The 27,475-nt window shown below is 38.9% G+C and overlaps 1 protein-coding gene across 6 annotated transcripts in view; it reads right to left on the reverse strand.

Annotated features, from left to right (window-relative positions):
• The window catches only part of Dh44-R1 (Diuretic hormone 44 receptor 1), a 58,326-nt gene that overhangs the window by 29,949 nt on the left and 902 nt on the right, over nt 1-27,475 (reverse strand). For 5 of the 6 annotated variants that reach the window (XM_026813897.1, XM_026813896.1, XM_026813895.1 and 2 more), the window contains exon 2: nt 14,870-19,642. The exons of the other annotated variant lie outside the window; for it this stretch is intronic. In XM_026813897.1, the coding sequence (XP_026669698.1) occupies nt 14,870-15,161 (292 nt within the window). In that variant the 5' untranslated portion in view covers nt 15,162-19,642. The remainder of the gene's footprint in view (nt 1-14,869; nt 19,643-27,475) is intronic. 6 annotated transcript variants of the gene reach the window in all.

Consider the following 27,475-nt stretch of genomic DNA (forward strand, 5'->3'; position numbering starts at 1 on the left):
TCCTAATTTTATTTCCTCATTCCTTCCCCCAGTTATTCGACGCGTTTTCTCAAAGTACTTCGTTGAGTAGCTCTCGTTCAATCCTCTCTCCGGAAAATTCTCCTTGTCCGACTATTTTTTCCTTCTCGTGATTACAGAGTCCTGCCATTTTGATGTCAGACCTTACAGACGTGTATAAACGAAAGATATAGGTAGAAAGTTAAAATGTATAAATTCAATCACGCATCACGTTTGCGTGTCTGAGACGAGAGTTGAACTTTGTTCAAGTGAAACGAGAATTTATCCGTAATGTCACGTCTGTTTGAACGATACCGAGAATTCGCGAGAATTCTCATTCGCATCTTCCATTCCCATAGAATAAGGTTTCGCGGTACGCGAGACCAACTTGCAATTCGATGAACTGCGGGGAATCTTTTTGCTACGAACACGAATGGCAAACTAGGACAATCGGCGAACCGTAACATGGCGACAGACAACGTACGACAGTGGAGAATGAACTCTGGTGGTGTCGCGTTTAAAGTTCCGTTAACTTCGACTATTTCAATTACACCTGCATCCAATTACGCGCTGAGTGCGTCCAACTGTTATATGCATAAGTATCGTAAGTAGAAAATTTCCAAGACACATTTCCATTATGTCAGATGAATTACTGAACACAATTTTTTTTTGTAAAAATATACGAAATTTCGTGAAGACAATTTAAAAAGAGTTAACGTTTGTGTTTCGTTATTGAAGTGCTTGAACGACGTGATTACAGCCGATGCATCGTTATAAATATATTATTTCCAAATAAGTACATCGAGAATTGACTTTAATCGATGGAAGCACAAAGCGCGGTGATTAATTCCATTTACGAGCGCGAAAGGGTGCCGCGAGTGGAAATAATAATGCTAATTACAATTTCGGGGTATTAGAGATCGTTCCCTGCTGGACACAAATAGTAGGTATCTCTTGTCTCGTGAATAAATGCATAAATAGCTTGTAACGCGCCCACGTGGCGGTCGCGTACTCGCAATTAAGATCTACGGAATAATTATTATCAAACCGAGCCGCAGCGGTCAGGCCCACCATTAATTTACTCTGATAGCGACCGTCACACCCGCGATCGTAAATGGCAAATTTGAATATCCCACAAACATAGAGGCGCTTGAATAGACGCCATTAAACTGATTCGTTCAAAATTTTATCATTTCCACCAATAAAATTTTGTCTCATCTGGAGATCGTAACGTTCGCTCGATATGTACGGAACGGATTTTAATTAAGATTCAACGAGTGCTCTTCAGAATATTCAAGTCGTAGCTGGTTATTGGGTTAAACGGGTACTAGGTATTAATTAAGCAACACGTTCTGAGGTAGATTGCAATCGACGAGGGTCTGTAAGGGTTGTATTTAACTAAGCAGAAGTTCACTGTTTATGACCGGTGCGTGTCGTGCGTATCGCCAAGTAGTAGCCGAGAGAATTAAATAAAACGCGAGTTGGTCAGTGATAAAATACGTGATCACAGGTATGGGACAGGTCTCGAGAGAAGACTCAGCCACCGGGAAACACTCCTTGGACTCTATAAAGCGACCGACACAAAATACGGTAGACGATATACGCCAAGGTCTTCCTTAATATTGGACACGTACGTGTTTTGAACTTATGAACTGTGGAAAAAGGACGGGTAAATAGAAACGGTGAGATTGAAGAATGGGAAGTGAGATTCCACGAGAACTGAATATTTTACCCGAGGAATGTTTCGTTCAAACTCTTAAATTGCTATTAAATTACGATTTCGAATCGCGAGATACTCATTACCTACCATTTAACAGTTGAATTCGAGAACATGAATAAAATAACGGAACGATAATTGTTGTCACGTTTAATTTATTTAACGATTATCTGACTACGCTGGGAATGGTAAATAATTTTGGTACATTGGACACGTACCACGAAGATATTGAAACACGTGTGTCTCATGAAATTAACACCGTAGTACAATAAATAACTAAATACGGTTAGAGGGTAATCGTAAATGCATTGTGCACGCTGGACACAGGCACGATCGATGCTCAACATTCACTTTACTGGATTGGATATTGGACTCATTGAAGTTTTTACAGTAGATTTTTAGTGATTTTAGAATTTTTTGATTTTATTATTTCTAAATGTTGTATACCTATCTTTACGAAAATCCGTCAATTCGACGGGTTAATTTATATAAATCAATTATTGCAAAATAATAAAAATGAAATAACGATGAAAATGAAAAAACAACACTAAATAAATGACGGTTTGTTCGTAGTTGTTTACAATTGTGATATGATAACAAATAATCACTTCAACGGTTTTGCAGAGAAAAAAATGATTTTTGGAAGTGAAGCTGCTTTTATAAAATAAGTAGATCCATATTATAGATAATACAAGAAGATATATTTTTATACATTTTTTCTATTTAACTAGGAGTATTATGGGCTGTGATAGAATATCAGCTTATAGTATATTGAAAAATGTGTCAAGACCAACTGCGTACGCAAATATAATAATAATTTACTAAGAAAATTGCATTTTAATATACCCGTCAAGAAGACGGATTTCAGTTAAAAAAAAGATATATAGTCAATGTCCATAAATTTAGTGTTAATAGCGCGACACCAGTTATCTCTATAATTAGTTTTTAAAAGCTAAGAATTTCGGCTTGGCTCAACTAATGGAACACAATTATACTATCTATAATGCTTGTCCGCGAATCATTGGAAATTAAATTCGTCCTCACCACAATAGCTGTGGAAATTAGAAATTAGTAAACTGACGACCACTCGAATTGCATTTCACAGGACAATATACGTTCTTAACACGTTGGATGCCACGGGGGTCACCAGTAACCCCATCGCAATTAACATGTCAAACATTGTTATACATTGTAACTTATCTATTGCAGATAATATTTTAACATTATATGTATCGCATAACAGAAAATTCATCGTGGCGTCACGGACAATCCCTGTAAAATTCGCGTGGCATTCAACGTGTTAATGATGGGCTAATTTCTCGGTATTCTACGATATTTCAATTAAAGTAATCACAGCACGTATCTGATATGTATTTCCAATTTTTAGTCATTTTAATCATCTACGCGACACAGATTGCTATACTAATACTGTAAAGAATATAGATGAAACGAAAACGTTAATCAAAAGTGAATCGGTTTCAAATTTCGTCGTAGCCGTCATCGTTAATCGTCAATGGTGGGAACAATTTCATCTGAAATCATCGGTTGAAACGTTGGTTAGGAAACGTTGTTCCGACCCAATTTTCAAGCCGATTTAACGCGGTGGTTCTTTATCGTTCGGTTGTTATCGTCCGTGGGAATAATTCGATATCCGATTCGCGCGGTAGCGGCAAAACGAGAAACAGAGACTCGCGGGCGTAATTCACCAAACGTCATATCGTCCTCGCGCCTAGCATCATCGACGGTTTTCAAATCGATTTAACTGGTAATGACAACGACCAGAAATTCGTTACCAAAGATAATACCCGGTCTAGTTGAAATCTAATCTTCCGTACTGTCGAGCATACGATCGAACGGATCGAACAGTATTGCATTTGTTCGTCGAACGTGGTTTCAACGATTGTCTGAAAAAATGTAAAACATCATTTATCTTATTAAAGTTTGCAGTCAATATCCGAAATTATGTACAGCTCGAAACACTGCGTCTATTAGACACACATATTTTATTTTATGCAAAATGCTATAATTAAATAATAATATAATAATTCATAATTTAGTAGGAAGAATGGAATATAGTTAATAATGACATGTCAAGGAATAAGTGAGAGTCTTGAGAAACTTGCGTGAACTCGTGATTATTAAGCGTAAGATACATAAATCTATGGAGATTCAAAAGTTTCGAAGGGAGCAAAGCTGACATCCCTGCTAGGAACTCCGTTCTCGGCTTAAGAATTCGCCAACAGTTTAATATCGTATGCATGGATTTAGTTCTTGCGGAATAAGATGGCGAAACAAGGGCATAAGTTCTCGTAACGCGGTTTACGGTCCGGGAAAAGCAAGTGCCGGAAGAAGCAAATAAAGTTCCAAGTTAATATGCTTGCCGTATGAATGTTCTTGGGTGAGAATAACAATGTACACACGAGACACGATAAAGTTATCTATAAACACACAGTAGCGGGCTAGGAAAGCGTAATAAATAGGCTGCGGGTTTTTATGCGAAATAAAGCTTGTAGGGTAACAATTTAAAAAATGAAATTGAGTGAGAACACCTTGAGCCCTTTAAGTATCGTAATATCCATTTTATCGTTCGTGCACTTTTACATATCTAATTTTCTCATGAATGCATAAAATCCACGGTCTACCGACTAGCACAGAGTTTCAAGTTAAACTCGAGATATTTTATACAATGTAAATATGTTAAGAAACTACAATTGTATAAAGTATGAAAAAAGGAATATATGAATTGAGCATAGAAATCGTATTGGCAATCTCACGAGGGTATTACAGGAATATTAGATTCGTAAGATACGTTTCTGTTTCACAGGGAACATTTTTGAGGACGTTTCGAAATTCAATAAATAAAATAGTACGGAAGACTGGGAATGAGATCCTCGCTCGGAGAGCAGAAGTTTTTGCAACGAATCGTTCATAGAAGTTCGGGGGAGAAAATGAAAGTTTAAAGGCGCGAGTATATTACGTATGGTAAACGACCTGACAAGCTGGACAGTTTGTTGTAACGAATGGCGGGCGTCGGATATTTTGTATTAATTTTCAAATTGAATTTTTCATAGACGAGCTGACTCGATGCGTTTTTCGCTTATGCAACATCTGCTGAAAGGCTGAGGTAGTCGCGAGGGGAAACGAGGATCGTAGTAATACGTTCAGAAAGTTTCAGATTATCTCAGAATTTTCTTAAATCGCAGTTATATGTCATCTAAATTGAACCGTGGGAAGAGAAGGAAATTTCTATTTAAGAGATATCTTTCTAACAAATCATGTGATTTAAATATCTGACATTTTACATCATCGAGTATTACGAAGAGTTACAGCGTCTTACAAAATGAAATTCTTCATTTCTGTGATTAAACGACAATAAAAGAACATCTACCCATTACATTGTCTGATATATATACAATTTGTATTTTCAAATCCGTGGCACAGCTGCATAATACCGTTACCCGTGTATCAAAATATTTGCAACATCTCGTTGCCACGCGCGCAATGATAGCGCCTTAATTAATTTAACTGGAAGCGGTGTTCCGGTAGGTCTTTTCAACCGGGAGTGCCTCTAAAACGTCCTTTAGCGGTTCTCGAGGGTCCTTTCCGGGCTCCTCGTGTAATGTTGTTAGTACAGCACCCTCCCTCCGATCCTCCTCATAGATCCAATTATAACCGACGATCGAGAGGATCAACAATGCGATATTTCTGTCCGTGACACGTTTCGCGAGCTACCTTCCTTCCACCTCGTAATATATTTCTTATACGAAAATCTCGCCGACTATCTGATTTGAGTAATTTATTCATCTTATCTCGTTTCTTGTTGTGAACATCGTTGACAACGAACCGATTTACTAGATAATAATTTTATACTGTTGCTACAAGCATTATGTATTTACAAAAAAATTGTATTTCCATAAAGTATGAAAATGTGTTTTCTATCCAAGTATATGCAGAATGTCAAAAGTCAAACGCGTATTATAATATTTAAAGGATAAAATAGGGTCCTGTCTAGATTTCACTTTCTGAGGTGATTTGAAAAATATTTTATTTCGTTCTATTCATAGCAATTTCTTTGTAAAAGCTTCGCTGTTTTTATTTGCAATGTTTCACGAAATCTGCGAGTGCCACTGACTCGGGACACGTCCAGCGGCATCTTAAAACGAGTAATAAATGATCCCGGAGTGTCCTTGGCATTCCCGCTCGTTAATCTTTGCCTTTCGAGGTTTTTACGTACCACTTATAAATCGAAATCGGTCAACCCTACGCTGATCATCCTGTCCCGGTTTTATGATGAACCACGGTTTCTTGCACCCGTTAATACACAACGGGTGATAAAAAGGTATATTGTTCTTTTTACGATTACTCTCTACGAGCGGTCAATTTCGTTTTTCCGCGGTCACGGTGGTTGACCCGTACATCGAACCCCTTTTATAAGACCCGGCGGCGAATTCAGTGAGAAAGTAGCTTTGCTCCTTACAAGGAAAGTGAAAGAGAGAGAGAGAGAGAGAGAGAGAGAGAGAGAGAGAGAGAGATAAATTGATACATTAGAAGAAGATTGACTAGTCAGTGCAAAGAAATCATTGTAGGAACCGTACAAATTTAATCAGAATCGCGATGAGATTAACGCAACTGATAGAAAACGAACAGCTGTGTTATAAAATTCTATTTTCATCATTCTATAATTCTTGTAGCAGACTGTTAAACGAAAATATTCTTCCCTTTGGAAAATACCATTCGACATGTACCACAATTAAATTTTGAATTTGGGGTGTTATTAAATTTATAAATCATTACTTGGAACAACGTCCCGGCTGGCTCCAGATTTTACATCCCGAGGATCGTCGAGGAGAGCAATTAAAAAATTAATTATTCCGAATTTAGAACGCGCAAATGTAAGGTCGGAGAGAGATAAAATTTTTTACAGGCTCGCAGTAATCGTTTCGTTCAACATCGGATTTTTAATATTAACAAACTGAAGAGTAGATCTGAATACAACGAATAGTAAAGAAGTTTCAGTGCTGGTTGATACAGTTCTATGCTTTGTCAGCAAAAATTGTACAACTCGAAGAACGAGGAGAGAGGAGAGCTAGTACTAATTCCCACTTTATTCCCCGCGGAACAGGATAAGTAATCGTAATTTGTAGCTGTAGTTTCCTCGTCGCGTCTTAAAGGGGTAAGTCAATCTTTTTCCCCGCCGGGTCCACGTCGCGTCGTCTCGTCCAAAAAATGAACAAGACAAGGGGTAAAGCCGGTCGTAAAAATCCTTTCCACGTACCCGTTTGGATGACTTCGTCCTTTTATTGTCCCCTGTTGCGGGCTCCTACATCGAGCCGACAATTTGTTGCAACTCTGAAAGCTCTTCGGTTATTGGATCACGTCGTGCAGAATTACGTGAAACACCAAGTCCGCGGAAATTTCGTCGACGATTGAAACGGAGACCGCTTCGGTCGAACAGAAACAGCTTCTTCTATCGCCAAAGTGACCGAGTCCCGTTACGACCGACGGGAAATATTCGATCGCATTTCCTTAGACGGTGACTCAAAGACGCGGCTGACGCGGTTCCGTGCTTGGAAAACCTGGGTTTAAAGGCTTTACTCGCTCCCATTGCCATTGCAGACGGAGATCAACTTGCGTTAGGTAATTGCGAATTTTGTTCACGATATTTATATGATTACGTTACTTCTTCAATACGATTCTACTTTCAAGTCGGCATACGATAAAACAAATAATAAATTGATGCACAAAACGATACAACGTGACAAAAGGAAACCCGTCTCATTTCGAAACATCATAAATTCATGTGACGTATCGATAATAATAAGAAGAAACGAACACGTGCTTCCAACACTGGAAGTTTTTTGTTCCTGCACTGGAACAAAAAATGTCAATGAACGTGATATCCTCTGACGCGTTTAATTGAGCGTCCTTGGATAATCTCGATACGTTAGCTGAGAATCTCACAGGTCAATGATCGTAATTGGATTTACGTTCTGGCGAGGCATTGAACCGATTCGACGTGACGCGACGACACCGACGTTATGAAACCGCGTGCAAAAAACTTGTCAAAAAGAGGATCGACTAGATGGGATTAAATAAATTTATGTTCTAATTTGCGGTATTACGTGCTACGTATCACACCTCTGCCTCGTCGACGAAACGACATTTTCCTCTCGTTGTAAATTCTGAGATTGCCACTCTCAGCTCGCAAAATGCTACCGACTTAAACTTTGCAGATGGCTATTCATGATAACCCACGAATCTAATTTACTCTCACCGACGCAACGCGTGAAGTTATTAAATATCGGAGTGATTAAAATGCGGTCGAGTCCTCGAAAACTCGTCATGCGACATCGAGATACGTAGTAGACTTGTTAACCGTTTCATGAACAGAGAATGCACGAATCAGCATTTATTTTTCGTATCCAAATTCGAGTATAACGTGAAAAGTTCGATTGGTATGAGACTCGTTTGTGGTTCTAATTGAATACATTAAAATATAAATAACATTTGAGACCGTACACACAAGGAGGCCGCACAAGAAACTCACGGAAGCCGCACGTTCCCCGCTTCTGCTCTATGACATTTTAAATTCTGAACAAATATTTTTAAATATTTATGCAAATAGATACTCGCATGCAGGTAACCGGGCCTTCACTTCCGTGGAACAGCTGTGCCACGTCTTCCGATTACGAATATCGTGTCACGTCGTTATGAATCATGCGAAATTACCAACGATACCACGAGACTAGCAGTCTCGTCCCGATTGCACGGAACCACACGTACTGTCCGATAGCGTTCGATTTCCTGTTGCTTTCGCGTACGACCGACCCAAGAATTCGCCTTCTCATCGCGTCGATCAAATCATCGTTTAAGGTTGGGTCTTTCACAATACTTTAAGTGGAAAAAAGTTAATGCAAGGTAAAAAATTGAAAGACCGGTAATGGAACCCATCAGTGGAGAATCATTACGGTTTACTTATTTTTATCTCAAGTCACATTACCAACTTTCTTAGATGATTTGTCAGTCTTAAAAATGATTTTCCAATCATAATTCCGGATTTATTTTATTTAGTATTAAATTATTCTTGAGTTTCTGTATTTTAGGTTGAGATTAGTCATAAGTTGTTTCGTGTATTTTAAATATGTTCTCATAAGAGATACTAGAAGCCCATTCCTAGAACAATAAAGAAATAATAAAGGCAATACTGACTAACGATCATAATTCCTTATGCTTTACATACCAATAAAGTCACACCTTCCTATGCCAGTTGCGATCTACGTAATTGAACAATGCGTTAATGGTTTTTAAATCCTCGTGAATATTCATTGAAGGAAGACGTTGCGGTGGCGGCTTGTGCCGCGTGTATTTGCGGAGGTCTATACATAGTGCTAACAGAATGAGAAATGCCCGGTGGCCACAATTTGCTTTTCCCGCTGACATTACATAACGCTAATGTAATTTGATCTTAAATGGCGCGACCAGTTGCGCGGCCAGGCTACTTTCATAATTAACTTCGCGTCGGTGGTCCGATCGTACATACATGTATACGTTCCTTACTAATTGAAAATTCAGTCCCTTTGTACACGTTTACATCGACGGAACCGTGAAGAGTTAAAAGCATTATTTACACTTTTGCAGTTCCATTAATGTTAGTGGACCATGTTTTTCGAGCTCCTCTTTCCAGAGACACAATTACAGCCAGTCACTGAGATCGTTGCTGGTTTAAATTTTTAATTGCACCGAGATAAAGAATATTGTTCCAACACAAGTACATTTTTTCTCTCTCAGACATTAAACACTACTCGTGTATATACTTTCATACATGACAGCAAATGTTCGTAGACAAATATTTGAAATAAATGTTTCCGTCAACATCAGATCAGAAAGATATTCCGATGCAAGAAAGAGCAACTGTTGTTAGAATTGTTGTGAAAACTTCTCGGAGCTAATGGAACAGAAACTTTCATTTCTAATGAGTTACCTTTTAATGAACATTTTCAGTGAAATTCATCATACATCGCCAACGATAAAAATGTAATTCCATTGAAATTTCTTTCAATGCTCTCTCCTCCGAGCGCGAGGGCGAAGTTAAAGGTAAAGTAACTAGTTTTCAAAAGTACAATTTTACCTTTGGCATTTTTTGCTAGCCGTGAGTCTCAACTACAACGGAACGACTCTAAAATATTCTGTAACGCCGTGTGCAATCTCTTAGCGTGAAATTTTAATGAATTCTTCGCAGACCCTTTTTAATCTTTCTCTTAGTTTATCTTTCTATACGACTAGGTATACACACCTTTCAGTACNATTTTAGGTTGAGATTAGTCATAAGTTGTTTCGTGTATTTTAAATATGTTCTCATAAGAGATACTAGAAGCCCATTCCTAGAACAATAAAGAAATAATAAAGGCAATACTGACTAACGATCATAATTCCTTATGCTTTACATACCAATAAAGTCACACCTTCCTATGCCAGTTGCGATCTACGTAATTGAACAATGCGTTAATGGTTTTTAAATCCTCGTGAATATTCATTGAAGGAAGACGTTGCGGTGGCGGCTTGTGCCGCGTGTATTTGCGGAGGTCTATACATAGTGCTAACAGAATGAGAAATGCCCGGTGGCCACAATTTGCTTTTCCCGCTGACATTACATAACGCTAATGTAATTTGATCTTAAATGGCGCGACCAGTTGCGCGGCCAGGCTACTTTCATAATTAACTTCGCGTCGGTGGTCCGATCGTACATACATGTATACGTTCCTTACTAATTGAAAATTCAGTCCCTTTGTACACGTTTACATCGACGGAACCGTGAAGAGTTAAAAGCATTATTTACACTTTTGCAGTTCCATTAATGTTAGTGGACCATGTTTTTCGAGCTCCTCTTTCCAGAGACACAATTACAGCCAGTCACTGAGATCGTTGCTGGTTTAAATTTTTAATTGCACCGAGATAAAGAATATTGTTCCAACACAAGTACATTTTTTCTCTCTCAGACATTAAACACTACTCGTGTATATACTTTCATACATGACAGCAAATGTTCGTAGACAAATATTTGAAATAAATGTTTCCGTCAACATCAGATCAGAAAGATATTCCGATGCAAGAAAGAGCAACTGTTGTTAGAATTGTTGTGAAAACTTCTCGGAGCTAATGGAACAGAAACTTTCATTTCTAATGAGTTACCTTTTAATGAACATTTTCAGTGAAATTCATCATACATCGCCAACGATAAAAATGTAATTCCATTGAAATTTCTTTCAATGCTCTCTCCTCCGAGCGCGAGGGCGAAGTTAAAGGTAAAGTAACTAGTTTTCAAAAGTACAATTTTACCTTTGGCATTTTTTGCTAGCCGTGAGTCTCAACTACAACGGAACGACTCTAAAATATTCTGTAACGCCGTGTGCAATCTCTTAGCGTGAAATTTTAATGAATTCTTCGCAGACCCTTTTTAATCTTTCTCTTAGTTTATCTTTCTATACGACTAGGTATACACACCTTTCAGTACATACTACTTTCACCATTTTCTCATTATCCTCTGACGCGTTTCGATATGCATACATCACCTGTAATTCGTCGCCATCAATTCCACGAGAGCTAGCCTTTGTGTGTTAATATTGCGTTACAATTTCAACAGTGAATCGATATGAAAATATTACTAATAAAATTGAATTCCAAGAGGCGCACGAGGTTCCAGATGGAATATACACGGCTCGGGATAGATGCATATCATGGCTCAAACATGTTGCAACACCTGATTCGTACGTATAAATCGGGATTTGATATTCCTGTGAAGGCACCGGAGCCAAGATATGCATGTATATGCGCCGGACGTTCTGCGGATTCCGGCCGACAGAGAAGGGTCGAACGGCGGGATCATTAAAGCGGAAGCTGCTCACATCGGAAGCGTACGGGCATTTACGAGCTGCGAGACGTATCGATTGTGACGAGTAAAAGGGGAAAATGAAAAAATAGAAAAGGGAAAAAGAGGTAGCGGATCTTAAAGGTTTTATTCGACGCCGCTGTACGACAGTGTTCCCTTTCTTCGTCCCTTTACGATCCACCTTTTCTCCCGGTGCTTTCCTAACCGAACGCCACGCGAAAGGATACCTTTCAACGGCGAATTCAAATTACGATGGTGAAACGCGTAGCGTGTCGCATACGATGTTTAGGGAAGCACGTCCTTTTTAGTCCTTCGTTTGTACTTTGTTGTGGACGTCGGGTTCAAAGGAAATATGATAAAAGTGAAAAAACGTCAGTTGATTGCTTTTCAAACGAATTTCAAATTGTTCTACATTTAACATTCCTAAGCAAATTAATCTCATCGAATCGGCCCGAGTCAAGTAAAATTGTTTCTTTCAAGAAAATCGGATATTCAGTGATTTCGCTATACAGTAACAACAGATAGCTACACAAGACGTTTGTGTCGATTAAAAATTTCTGTTATTATTTAATCACTGCAATACGTGATATAAATGAATAAATTCGTAGTCTACTGATAATTAGTTTGTCGTAGTTTAAATTAAACTAGCAGCGAAGCGAGGATTAATACTCGTAAGTTTTTTGATACCCACTCTCCGAAATATAATAGATACCGAGGAGGCCAACAATGAAAAGATTAATGACGAGAACTTCGAGTTAAACGATGCAGAACGGAGAATTATAACCAGAAGTTTGACAATAAATGTTATGCAGTGTAATTAACTTTCTGAATAGAGATCTGCAAGACAAAAAGGAGGAGCAAAAATTGGTAGAAAAGAAAACTAAGAATTAAACTATCTGCTTGGACAGAAACGTTTCAGAAATGTTTTACGAATCCTCCCTGTTCCGTGCACAACAGCACAATTACAGATTTCATTGTATCGCGTTTCACTCCGGAACAATAAGTTGCAACAGACCAACAGGAAGATGGATGCATCTTTTTCATTTCAATTATTCTCGAAGTTACGCGATATTATTGTGTTATCCACGTGTAAACGGAACGAGATTTATTTGTGGCTCCCCGCGAAAGATTAATCAAAAGACGAAACAATTTTAGTTACACTTTTCACCCTCGCGTCTGTCAATAATTTCTTGTATCAAAGAGAAAAATCGAGGTATTAATAAAAATTTCGAAAGAATCAATTTTTCTCAATCATTCTTCTCAATCCTACATGGTATACTCGTGTACTTTTCTATGTTCGTTGACAATTAATTCTCTTTTGTTTGTTATTTGCAAACGTGGAATGTTTCCTCTCCTATACGTCGATATACATGATAGTCGCGTTCCTTTTCAATTTCACGATAGGGTACGTCAGGGAGGTCGTGCGATTCCGAATAAAACAAATCGCGTGACGATGTCCCGTTGAATTTTCTCTTTTGTTGAAATGAGAGAAGGAAAAAGAAACGGGCGAACGTCGCGGTCGCTTAGCTGTTTAATTAAATTCGATACAATGGACGCTCGGAACCGTCTCAAACCTTATCTTCCAGCGACCTTGATGCTAGCTTTAAAACTGCAACTTTTCTAGGATATAAGGTCCGCGAAATATTGGCTTTAATATTCGCGCTAATGGTAATTACGGTCCATAGAATTATGAAGCTCGTGTAAATGGCGAGGTTCGTCTCGAAACACTCGAGGGACGAAGCAAAAGTTCCTAAGAAGATTATAATGATTTTTTTTATCAATAACGCAAGCTTCGAAATCTAGAGGAAAATTAATGTATTCCCTCTGTGTAAGATAAGATAGAATTCCTGAAGAATATATGTGCGTGCTATCATATTTTTCCCTCTTCGAGAGATTCAGAATCAAAGTTGGGTTGATTCATGGTATTTGTATGCGGTACAAAATATTTGTCTGCTTTAGATGTAAAAAGATGTTGACTCCAGTCTATCGAATAATTAATAGTCCGTTTCTTTTTGGCGAACCCAAAAATAACCCGTGATCCCAACTTTTTGTAAATTCGACTTCTATGAGTTCCTTCCTCACGTAGGATAAAAGCTGCTACGAACTATGCTAACAACTCCTATTACTAAAAAGCCATGTCAAGAAACGTTGTACATTTGGGGATAGAAATTTGATAACAAAAGTTTCAAAGCTTTCCTCTTTAATCTGATGACCTAAATTCTTACTGACTTTTTCCTTACTTTAGAGTCGATCGAGTTACGTAGAATCGAATCTTTCGCGAGCATGAAGAGGCTTAAAATGTTGATCCCATCTAATCGATAATTCGAAACAGTATTTTTCTTTACAGCCCAATCAGATAGTTTGCTCGTTATGGGAGTCATAACTCTCGCAGATAAATAGAACGGAAGAAAATTGGGTTCAGAAAATATTTTCAGTTAAATTATCGATTTCATTGAGAGCGTTGCGAGCAAACCATATAATTTTCAGAAAACGCGGATATTAATTACATCTGCATAGTGAATTCACAAAAACCACTTTGATTAATTGCTACATCGTATCAGAGCACCTTCAATTTCACGTACAACCTATCATTAAATGCACGTGTGTACGAGAGAAACTTCTTTTTATATCGCGCCGAAGTGATTCATTAAAACAGCTGATCCGAAATGAATTCTTCAAAAAATCTAATATTCGCTTCACCTTCATTAAAAGAGAAGAAACTGGATATATTCAGAAACAGTCAGATTTCACGAATGATCGCAACAATATGAGGGAATAACCAATGCTGAAATACGTTTGATCAATTTGCTTACAAAAGACACGTGGAACTTTTATTGGAAATCACGACATAAATCAGATATTTGCGTTCGTGCACCGCGTTTCACGTAACAGATATTAATTAGTAACAGCAGCCAATTATTATGATTAAAAACAGATTGATCAATCAATATTGCATGATTAAACGAATAAAACTAATTCGTATGCATATGAATTATAGTCGCACGTGTAAATATGTTTCCCCTAACTTTAATTTCGTTTTATGAAACATTTCTTCTTAATCGCAAATTTACAAGAGGAAAATGTAAATCTCTGAACCCGTTTGCAAATCCGCGATATTAACATACATACATATACAATTGCTCACGCAATCTTATTGATCAAATGTTTTACGCGTCACTGGCAAACTGTATAACGTTTCTGCATGGTTTTTATAATACTAATATTTGACTCGCGTGGTATGATAATGAAGAAATAAGATTTCTACTCACGGCTGCTGTCGTAACGTATCCCGTTGAGTTCTTCGAAGCAGGATTGCGTGGCCAGCGTTCCCGGCGGCGTTCGGGGCCAGCACAACAACGAATCCCAGCTAATTTCGCATCCCTGTTGATCCTCTTCGCGGTCCGACCCGAGAGACAGCCGGTGCAGCTCCTCTTCGTGCTTACGCTCTAAACACTTGATCGCCTCCGGGTCCACCGATTCATTTAATTTAATATAATACAAGGTGTTCAGCACGTAATTCCCGGTGTCGGACGCGGTCTCGTTAACCGCTTGCGAGGCCATGGCTACCCGCCGCACGACGACACGAAATTGAATGTTCCTCGATGCGCCCCGGGTCTCAGCGACGTGTGGATCGCCGAAAATGTCAAAACACGGGTTTCGTCTTATCAGGACACCTGGCGTCCCTACTGAATTGTTTACGACAAGTAACCCTCCACGAGGTTCATGTGTTTATCAGCAGAGAGACCGTTTTATAGGAGAATAAGCTTCGATCCTGCTCGCCCACAGCTTCTATCAGTATTTTTTTCACGACTCGAACGATCCCTGATTATAGTCACGATAAATCAAAACACAAGTTTCCTCTTATCTTCGTAATCGGTGCGTGTCATCGTGAAATCGTTTATGCAAAATATCATTACTGAAACTTCGCAGTCGACGCGGTACAATTTGCCTGCTTAGACCTTCTATTCGTTTTTTTCGATTAAAACTAGCTTCCAAGTCACGCTCGTGAGAAACGGCGACACGGCACCCCGTCTTATCTTTATATCCAACCTCCGTAGAATTGTTTATCCGAGATATTCCTTGTATTTATCGGTCAAGGATACGGTTCGAATATTATTCTCGCACCGACGTTATCGTAATTCATTTGCCAGAGATCACGCGTGATTCTTCGTTTCACTCCAGCATATTCGATGGTATTCTCCACGCTATGGAGCAAATGTCAATTAAACGCAATCTATTCCCTTCACGTACTCGTATAAAAACACGGGTTAATCCCTACGGACTCAATTTTTCACCCACGCCCGACACGCAATTATTTCTCTGTAGCTCCGCGCTCTCGTTCGGGAAAAAAAGAGCCGAAGATATTATCGGTCGACCACCGGATTCGCCGACTGATGCCGTTGATCCTCTGAGATTCCGTGCCATTAAAGAAGGGTTGGTTAATCCCCGATGATCCCTCTTCTCCTTTGATCCAGCGTTATGGAGAAAACGCGCCGTCGAGAGGAGCGTTTAACCCTTTCTATCCTCCAGGCACGCGTTGTCCTTTAAAGCCCGACGCGCCGCGAGTATCTCTATGTTCCCACGTGGACGAAACCCTCTTTACACCGTTCTCGACTTATCGTTCTCCTCCCGCATGTAGATTTGCGTAATCCTCTTTTATTTGATAAGAGTCGAACGTTTCCTCGAATTAAGCTGCGGTTCCAATTATGGATGTGAAGAGGAACACGAATTTCGTTTTATCCGCCGAGTGGCTTGCGCGACAAATTTGATACATCTATCTTGAACCGGGGACACTAAGTAGCAACAAGATCCTGAAGGATACTGCTTCTTATACGTTGTTTCCTTGGCTCTCGTTACGGGATCGAATGTAGGATCCTGCCGGGGAAGTTTTTCTAAGCATCTATATTTAGATACGTCAGCGATCGAGCAAGGTTTCGTTAAACTTTCACGGTACAAATCAAATTGGATTATTTCCGGTGATGTGACTTCCGGTTTATTGAATCCTACGCTGGAAACGGACGGACGATAGTCCGCGATGCGGAATAGAAGCCGCTTCTCTTTGAAGTCCAGTTATCCCACTGAGAATACAGGGATTTCACTGAGATCCTTCGTCCGAGACAATCTCTCGGACTGTGCCGAGTTGCACCGGGACTGGTGTACTGGAATGGATGAACCCCCTTGCGTAATTTCAGGGCGCACGGTCGAAATGAGATCGACTTACGACGTATCTCGGAAATCGTGCCTTTTCACCGACGAGATTCCAGTTTATGCTTTAGAAGCGCTTCTCTCTCTCTCTCTCTCTCCGCTCGTTAGCACGTATTACCTCTGACACCGCACGCTATCAAGATTTCATTAATAATTCCGGTTCCGGAAAATCCCTCGGCAATTTCAGTTTCACATTCGAAATGTATACATATAATACCGGAAGTAAACAAGACCGTTTACGAAACGGATAGCGAAGCTATTTGAAGAGCTTGATAACTATTAGGCAAACCATTTGAAACGTAAAGCCAATTATTGAACTATCAGAGACAGCGAGCTGTCTATCCGAATCGGATATTAACAGTTGAAAGACGAAGTTCTCCTATGTCCTATAGTTTTCGCAAGTATCCGACTGAAATCCGGAAACAAAAGGCTCCTCCGTTGGCTTCGATCGCGCTACCGTTCGACACTGTCTCGATGAGACTATCGGTAAACTCTGAGAAGCATGTCTTTAAGAGCCTTTGGCAAACGTGTATTCGTCTCTGATTCGAATCGTACGCGAGCTACAAGGAAAACGGTTCGTCGACACCGAGATTGCTGTCGTACCCTCCGAAGATGCGAGTCAGTTTCGCGAACCTCTTGGTAGTCGATAGGTACGTAAACGAGTTTCAAAACTTCGCTCGCATTGGAATTTGGACGGGAAGTTAGCTCGTTTCACCTCCTTCGTAGAACGTAAATCTTGCCCGAATAAACATTCTTTCGGTCCGTTTTCAAACGCATTCTTCGAGTTTCATGACGTGTAAAGTAGACCGCACACCTCTTCTTGGTTCCTCTTGTTCCCTTAAAAATTTAGAACAACTCCAGCCGGGAATCCTCCGAGGATTTTTCGCACTTCTTTGTCTCTGAAACGTAGCTCCGGTGACACTCGAACTTTCCACGGTTATCGGTCCCCGCAGTATACTATCGATGTTCTCCACTTTTTAAAGCCACTTGTTTCTCCGAGCTCGAGCCGTTCTTCTTGGTTCACGTACATCTACTCAGTGTCTACGTTGAAACTTTTAACTCAGCAGCTACAGAATCAGTGACGCTAGCTTCTCTAATTAATCTCTGAGCGACGAGATTTTCTTAAATAAAAATATAGGAAACGCAACTCGTTCGTCCGAGCCTCGAACTTCTTCCACTAGATTCAAAATTAAATTTTCCAACAACATCAACTTAGATTTTTAATTATCCCTCTGAGACTAATTAAGCTTTTCTTGCGAAGTGCGAGACCAACAAATCAATTCTTAAAGTTTTTTAAATTACTTTCTAATTGACGAGCTTCTTGGCGAACAAGCTTTCAGAGTAAAGATCGGAAAATTACAAGGTAAATTCTTCTCGATGAAGTTTTCGAGGATGTACCGGCAAAGTGCGACACGCGACTGGCGAATGGCACGTGCTTCGAAACGGTCGGCTCCTCGGTAGAAGCGGCGCGGATGTCTCGAGGAAGCTGCGTCGCGACGCCTCGCCGCGACGGGCCGTCGAGAGGCTCTGGCCTGATCAAACGGATTCTGTCAACGGCCGTAGGAGACGGCACGCGGCGCCGATATGGATTTTCGCGTATACCTGGAGCCGACGAGGGCAACTGCCTGCCATACGTTCCGTACACAACGAAGAGGAGCATGCGCCACCATTCTCCTACTCTCTCTCTGTCTGTTCTCTCTACAGCTTCGTTCCACTCGTCCTTATCTATCCCCTAATTGCACCCACCTCACTTTACCCCCATAAGTTTCCTGCACCTGTGCCCCGTTTTCACCTGCCCCGTCACAACTATACACCATTCGCGGGTGATCCTTTTACCTCGGTCTTGTTTATTCTTCTCCAACTACCATTCTCTACCCTTTTCGTGGTAATTGTTCTTTGTTGTAGCTCGTTCGCTCTGTACTGTGGATTCTGTTGAGTTACGTACTTCTACTATTACTGTTTAAAATTCCCTAACATCGTTTGTACTTGGAAAAATTTCTAGTCAACTCTTTACGTGAGGTTTAAAAGCTTTTCTAAATTTTATTAATTTCTTGCTAATATCTTAATTTTAGAAAAAGTAAATTGAATTGGAAGGGCGAAAGTTAAAACGAAATTGTTCCAAAAACAATAGAGCGTAAAATATTTTGGAGCGTGATAAAAAGATAGAGAATGGTAAATAAATTACTTAATAAGATTCGTTTACTCTGCTACCCTTTTATTATTCCGTTTGTATCGGTTAAATGAAATTCTCACTTCGTTTTAGATCAGTTTACTCGTTTCCTTGAATTTCCTTCACTCCCACCCTTATCGAATATTCTTTTTGTTCGTATTTTTCTCCTATTCATCTTCCACAACCTACTATTTTATGCTGTTCTATTTATAACCCTCCTTTGCATCCTACTTCCTTCCATTCTATTTTCATATTTTACTCCCAGTTTTTTCACTTACCTGAGATATGCTCAGTCCCTGCCCTGTCTTCTCATCCTTCTTCTGTTCACTCTCCGGTTTCCATTAGCAAATATCTACGGGTTCGTTCTTCCGTTTGATCTTTGCACAAAAAATTTAATAACAAGTTTTCTTCGTACTTTTTTTAAACAATTTCGATCTTCTTTCTCATTTTCAATGTTTATCAAATGTTCGGGAAGCAATGAGACATACAGTTCACAATCTACGCTAGTTTCTTCGCGTTCCGTACGAACAATATCATTTATGACGTTTCACTGGAAATGTACAAAATTGTATTCTCTTCTATTGACGATTGATTTTACTTGCGGCAGTTTCCCCGTTTCCTTTACGATACCTCCACTTTGTTCCCTTCTCGATGATTCCGTAGATACCTGAAATCCAAACGATCGTTCGCGTCAAACAGGCGACGGTAAAACGTCGAGCACGTGGCACGTAAATCGACCTTCGCCTTTTAAACGTCCGAGTCTCCGCGAATGAAAATTCTTTTGATGCATGTTTAGAATAACGATGTGGTTCTTTTAATTTCTTACAACGTACAAAACAAATACCTGATGCATTATCTCTTTACTTATTTCAATCCCACATATAAAACGATTTACGTTAATACAAAAATGCGAAAGGTATTTTGAAAAATTCCGAACTGATATGAAAATTTGTAGCTTCAAAATGGATGTTCAAAGGAAATCATCAACACGTTACGTCTGTGTGTATAAAGTGGAACCGGCTGCAAAACGATTTCGGTGCAAAGCAGCGAGAAACTATTTTTTAAACGACAATATTCCCGGCGGTATTATACAGCAGCGAAATTCTCTCTTTTAACTCGTTTCCTTTGGCCGTTGTTACGTCGCGCAAATGGACGTAAACAAAGTGCGACGCGATTGAAAAATTTATAGACCAATCCGGCGATCGATTTTCACGACGGGCATAAAAATCGCGGGGGTCCCCACTCTTTTTTACAGCTTTTCACCCGTTTCTCTTTCGCCCTTTTTGGTTCTGACACGGTGAATTATCGTGATCACCGGCAAAAAGGCAGTCGGTTAATACCGCCGAGGAGGGCTCTTTGATGGGGAACAATAAGGGAGGCAAGGATTACGACAAATTTATAACATTCCCCTTCTAGGGAAAATTGCGATTGAAGATGATTTTTTTTATCGAACAAATTTTTTCCCTACATACAAAGCGATTTCTTACATTAAAGAGTTTGTGCCAAATCCCTCGCGATTTAAATTTTGGACGACTCTCCCATTTTTGTCATTTAGTCACAATAAATATTGAGATTTTATTTCTTTTTTAAACTCGACGATAGAACAAATAGTAGACTTCTTTCGCTTGCCATCGTTCCACTTTCCTTTATGATATATTAGCCGTACGTCTTGTTACTCTATTATATAGCTCATGTTTGGAACATGTAACGACGTTAACAATAAGTTCGCTAGAAGACGTTCTTATATTACGTTTACTTTGTGATCACCATCAAAGGATTTACGCAGATTTGAGAAGAACACAGTAAAAGTAATTCAATACTCGACGTTGAAATAGAATTTCAATGAAGCAGAGTTATATTACCGAAGTGAAATTATAATCTGTTGTAAATATTAGAAACTAGCGGTTTATGTACAATCGATAATTGCTATTAAATCGTCTTAATTAAGTATTTATCATCCTCGATGTACAACTACTCGTACGAGCATTTTCAATGCACCGTGATAATGCAACATCCGCTACAAACAGGTGTGATACCATACGAGCGCAGCCTTTCAATTCTGCAATTATGGATTGGCTGCAGAATAATACAATATTTTCCCATGATAATACCGTGCTCGTTTCTCGATGGCGTCATGGCATTTTAATTGCATTCTCCTGTGTATACACCAAAGGAGTTCCAAAGAAATGCCTGCGTAATCGATGTCAGTAAGGAACCATAATTTTGTCAATGAATTCCGGCTGAGCGCCGGTTGGGGTGCCGCGGTGCCGCTCATTGCCGAGCAGATTCTAGAGATAGACAACATCCGGGAAAATCAGGTGGTTGATACACCTGGGCATTAACGCAGGCGGATGTGTTGGAATATTCTTCAATGGAACATACGCGTTCGGTGAACAACAATTTGTTTTACCAACCCGGCATGATGAGTTTCAGTATCCACCGACAATAATGTTATGATATAAAAAGACCCTCATTTCTCTACTCGTAACAATTTCCAAGAAAGCATATTGTTACGTATTGCACGAATTATATAACTTATTTCCTACACCTGCTTCGTCTTTAACGAAAACGTCGCGAGATACAACGATAATGTCGTATTTTTAGACGAGGGTGTTGCGTGACAAACAGGGGAAGTTTAAGATGAAACGGATTAAGATCGATGATAACTCTGAAAAAAGCTCGGTTCTTTAGGGTTCATTCTCCCGATTCGAAACAAATCTCAATATGATATGCAAAGAAAAATTAGACGTCCAGTATTCAGGAAACTGAGAAAAAAGACTCCATTTAAGGACGTCAGAAATTATGATACTGTCTTGTAACTGTAGAACGAAAATTGATATTGATTGCGACTCGTTTTTACTATCTTACGACCTTTTTTTTATTGAATTATCGTAATATCGTCAATCTCCATTTCGACTTGACTGCCAGAGGGATATAACATTAGTATTAATTAATACATATCGATTTCTGGTTTAAAGTATTTACGTATGTACATATATTGTAGATAGATGGATTTATTATGTATTAACCAAAAACCGTTACTCTGATTGTTGCAGCATTTAGTAAGGGCTTCTGCAAGGCAAATTTCGCAGCTTTAATTAACATAAAGTGAAAACTATTAAGATGCATCCCGCTTTCGAGCAAACGACAATAAAACCGAACTTTTAAACGGAATTAGGGCTCTTAGACGAAAGTCCTTGTTAGTTCGCCCGATGGTTTGCAATCGATGCAGATTCAATAAACTGGCGCTATTCCAGGAAAAATGTTGGCGTGGAAAATTTTATTTGACCCTTGAATAATTTAATACGCGTTACAAACGTCCACTGGTCAACGCAGCAGTAATAATTATTGATAATTCTGCCGCACGTCATGCATCATTCGTTAACATGATTTAAATAATAATCCTCAGCTCTCAAATGAAACACGCGGTACTCGTGTGTTAATGGAAATTCGTCAATTTTAATATCTTCTTTTTTCTCAGAACTCGCGGGGATTCGTCATTGTCACAAACTGTTATAACTCAATATACTTAATCGTAACCGTTGAATCTGCTTGAAGCCGCGAACAGTAGTTTCGCGTATCTAATCTGAACAACGTTTTAAGAGGATTAGGAAGACGATGCGATGCAACTGTAAGCTAATTGTGAACATTTGTAAAGCTTAACCGAATCCATCCACCCTTTTGACTATCGAGAACACAGCTCTCAGTTGTTGTCAGACAAATTTGGAAATCCCTGAATCCAGTGTCTTCCTATTTCACGTTCTATCGACACTCGAATCCTTTTACTTTGTTTTTATACAGCGTAAACTCGTATCCAGCAAAGATGCAATAAAAATATGTGATACGAGGTCAGTTTCTATTTGAAGCATTCCGTATCCTCGTAGCCAACCTCGAGAGTGCATTCAAGACGTGAATTTACGTGCATGCAGTTTTCCTTCAGATCTACAACTTCGTTAATATTTCAAATTCCGTCATAAAGCTTTGCATACATATTTTATAGACTCTATATATGCAAGTACGTACGTGTATTTAACCCAGTCGTGTTATTCATGATTTTTACATGAATGTTCGCGGGATTTACAATTCCCATCAGATTTTTATAACACAATGCTTGAGAGCGTATGCATAACTGCAGGTATAATTCAACGAGATATACTTGCTGATGAAAATGATGAAAGTTTGCGCGTTCTAAAATTGAAACGGACAATTTTTTTTTTGCGAAACGAGCGAGCGTCCCCTTGATTTCAAAGTATCATTTTACTCGACTTTCGGGGTTATTTAAAGGCGAAATTGACCCAGAATTCATACGCAGCGCGGGTTGATCGCATTCCAGAGAGAGACCGGGCATCTTGTTTACCGTTTTACTTTTTATCGAACTGACGCGTCAAAAGCTCGTTTTAAAAACCACTCGTCGGTTCATCCTTTTTTTAATCGCTTCCGAGCGAAGCAATTAATGTAAAAGGAGCAAAGAAAGGAGGATGAAACTAAAGAAGATACCATCTTCCGAGCGAGTTGAAACTGGGAAACGTTTAAACTTCACCGAGTGGCAAATTTCTAGAGAGGTGAAAGAAAATTAACGAAGCGACGACGCAAAAGGCGAGTGTTTGTCGAGTAAGCGTACAATTTCGCATCGACTCCCCGTGAAAGAATGTCCTTTTCTCTTAATTATCGTTATCCCAGCTAATTAATTTCTGGTCGAACACCGTTGAACCAATACGCCTACCCCCGTTCGAGGGTGAAAGCACCTCCTGTTCGAACTTAATTGAATTCATTAATCCGCCTTACTTCTTCCATCTGTCTATTCCTGTCTATCGGCTCCTTTTCTTCTCGCCCACGCGATTGTTGCACTCCGTTAAGGTACCTTATTTACACTCTTTCTTATTCCACTTCTTGCTATGGATGGTGGATTTGTACCACGGAACTCCGGCTTCCATTTCACGGGTATCGCGAACGAAGTTTCAACGAAGCAACCCGTCACGGAGATTTCGTAAAAATAATAATGTATCATGCACGACGAAGGGAAAATATGAGATTTGTTAGAGGATACGTACATTTCATTGCGCAACGATATCTTCTGGCGGTATATTCTCATTGACTGAGATTTCAACAGAGAAAGATTGTATTATAACACATTTCCCTCGTCGAGGCTATTTCACAAACGGTGTTACGTTGAACATGTTGGAGTTGGAATACGGCTCACCGTCATACACGTGAAACAAAGTTGCGTTCGAAAGATGTTTAACCGCGATAAGGTGGGGAAACATCGATCAAAAGTAACCCAGACATATGTAGGCCCTTCAAATAAATATTTGCCAGTCACATTTGGAACCACCGAAGTGTATTTACACGTAAATATTTTCCAATGAATTACGTTTCCTTGCTAATGTATACCTCGTGCACCTGACTTATTGTATTTTGCCGGAAAATTAATATACAGACGAGTAAGCAACACCGTTAGCGGTTAATGGAGAGCGATTCGCATCTACGATTAAAATAAATTAAGTAAGAGTGTACGTAATACTCTGAAGTACTTGAAGCACACGTAAAACATTAATTAGGTCAATCTTAACAGCCAGTATTTATTCCCATGGAACCAATTGTACAGTAAAGAACGTGAGGATTATGTACTTGAACATTGAGAAAAATGAATCCTATCTTACCTTTCGTCCTTGTCTCTCTTACAATAAACTGTGAACTGATTACTATTCTAGCAACGATCTCTCGTTTTATGTTGCTCTTATAAATAAACAAAATATCAGCGCCTACCTCACTGTTCTATTTCGATCCGAAAGCTGATCGTTTAATGATCGGTTTCGTTTATTCATCGAAAAATAATATACTATACGTTTTTTACATAAACTATTTCAGTTCAGACTTAAATATGTGCGTGATATATGTAATACAAAATTATCAAGGTAGAAGTCCATTGATTCTTCAAATCTATTTATTTATTAACACTCCAATTATGGAATAATCTCGATAATTTTAATAAATCTTCTCGAAATCTATATATGTACCTATCGTTCATTCTGTATGAGTCACGGCTAATTAAATCGATCGAGATAATTAAGCAGCTAAACGAGGTGTAGGATTACTGTACTATATCAATAAGTCATTAGTATACACATTATTGCCTTAATGTAGGATCTGCTTTTAGTAAGGATCGACTTTTTATTTTTGTCAATAACTTTGAAGGGGTTGCGAGATCGTCTTACGTAGGGCAAATGGATCGCTTCCCTTAACGAGTGGTAGTAGAATTCGAGATTCGAATCTGCCGTAAAGCAGTTTCTTAGCGAAGCCCTGACGTACTACTGCGGTAACACGAAACGACGGGCAGGAAATCGACTCGAAATTTACGAGCAACTGCGTGGATTCGCTTTTATTATAAACCGATATAGATAAAAACCAGGTACGATAGCACGATTAAATGTAAAATAGTTGAAGGCAAGGGCCTTCCTAGATTCGATGTTAAGAAACAGTACAAAATATTATGATTTCCATACTGACCTTACTCGGAATTTAATTGAGAAAAGACATAAAAAATCAAGTTTCGAAGAAAAATCTAATTTTTAATATACGATGGAATTGTCTGAGATTTTGTATTACGGATGAATTTATTTGATTGCGTAACTATGTTTGAATTACGGGTATGTATTTAGATAAGCATGGATTAGAGGTATATATTCGGACATGTGCAAGGTGAATGAAAACTAGATTGGCAGATAATTTAAGTTAGGATTGGGCTACATAGAATTACGTTAGTCTGGCTCGGAGGAAGGTCGGAGTTAGTTCGGATTCGAACGATAACGTGTAATTCATGTAGAAATTTAACAAAAAAGTACACGAATTGCATTAAGTAATATCGCTCTTCAAGAAATATTATAACACATTTAAGGGACACATGAAATTACTTTTAAATAAACTTCGTACCAATATCTACGTTTTTATATTTAACAATTATAAAGAGAATTATTGCTAAATGATTCTCCAAGACAAACTGAACCTTTATTCTTTTTTGCGCAACTAAAGATCATTTCCTTTCTCGTCGAGGAAACATTCCGGTGCACAGAAATCGCAATTTCAGTAGTATAACCGGCGTTATGGCGCGACACGTTGTGGTCATTGCGTCGGAGAACGTAATGGAAAAGTAGTGAAAGAAAACGATTTGCTGTACGTCATTAACGCTACAGCTACGAAAAGTCGAGTTACATACATCTGTATTAAAGAAATTATTGGAAATTAATGTTCAGAAAATAGATTGTACCCAAAAATGTTGTTTAATTGAGCCATTATTTTGTACGATATAAAGAATTTCACTATATCCATTATTTTTACATACCAAATCGTGAGCATTGCAAAATGTGCGAAAATTGAATAATATTCTTTACAGAAAATACTTGTAAAAATGTTTTCTACTATTCGACATTCGTTACACGGTCAGTCTGATTGGGACTCGTTAATATGTTTATAGTGTACGAGCAATCAACGTGGTCGAACTCGACGCACGATTCATACGTGCATACTCGACTAGCTCGGACTTTTAAAGATTAAAGCTTCAAGAGATAAATGACAGGCAGAGTGAGGAGAAGGATATTGCGCGCGAAAAGCCTCTCGAGGTTGCTCGACCTAGAAAATAGTCTACGTCAATGGTCGAACAATGAAGAATAAGGTTTAAACGAGATACCGGCCGGCCACTTTAAGGCTGGCGATAAAAAAACAGATCGACCGACCGACCTGTCTTCCTGCGTGAACTGCGAAGTGACAGCCGAGTGTTATTTTAGAATTAAGGGCAACCTAACTGGTGTACATACAGTCGGTGCACAGTCGGAAAAACAACATTTGCCATGAGCTCAGTTTTTCGAATGGAATCATATCGTTCCCGGTATGCATCCGATATGACGAGTACTTGGAATTCAGTTTACGATTCACCGGTGACTTACATTATTCATTGGGAACAGCGTTTGGTATAGATGGAAATCTTTAATTCAGTGCACTTATCTGTGTTTATGATTAATCAAAATTCCAGCCTATATTTTATTGGAAAAATAATTTCAGTTTTATGAAATAATAATATACGCATTTGTCATTGTCAAACTAAACGAGACTCAATGAAATTATCAATTCCAAATTGGATTCAAGATCTTAATTTTGATACAATTGGTGCTCGACATACATATTTCGATTTGTAAGTTGGACACGAGTTTCATCTATTCTGAGAGCAGTAAACTTGGATTGTTAAAAGCAGATTCAGACGAATGTAAAAAGTTTAAATAAACGATGATCAAATCCGTCATGGAAGATCAAGTTCAAAAATTTTGCACATATTAAAATTGACAATAGTTTATAGTTTGTATGAAACAATGAGTTTAAGAAGAAATCTCTATCACACAGTATTCAGAATATAAACTCGAAGACGTTATTCCTTGCTTAGATATTCCTTGCTGATTTTAACTATTAAATTATTGTTGTACTGATGGAACACGTATACTCATCGTATTGT

Source organism: Ceratina calcarata, unplaced genomic scaffold (assembly GCF_001652005.2).
Source record: "Ceratina calcarata isolate Rehan_Ccalc_2016 unplaced genomic scaffold, ASM165200v1 scaffold351.2, whole genome shotgun sequence".
Taxonomy (NCBI): domain Eukaryota; kingdom Metazoa; phylum Arthropoda; class Insecta; order Hymenoptera; family Apidae; genus Ceratina; species Ceratina calcarata.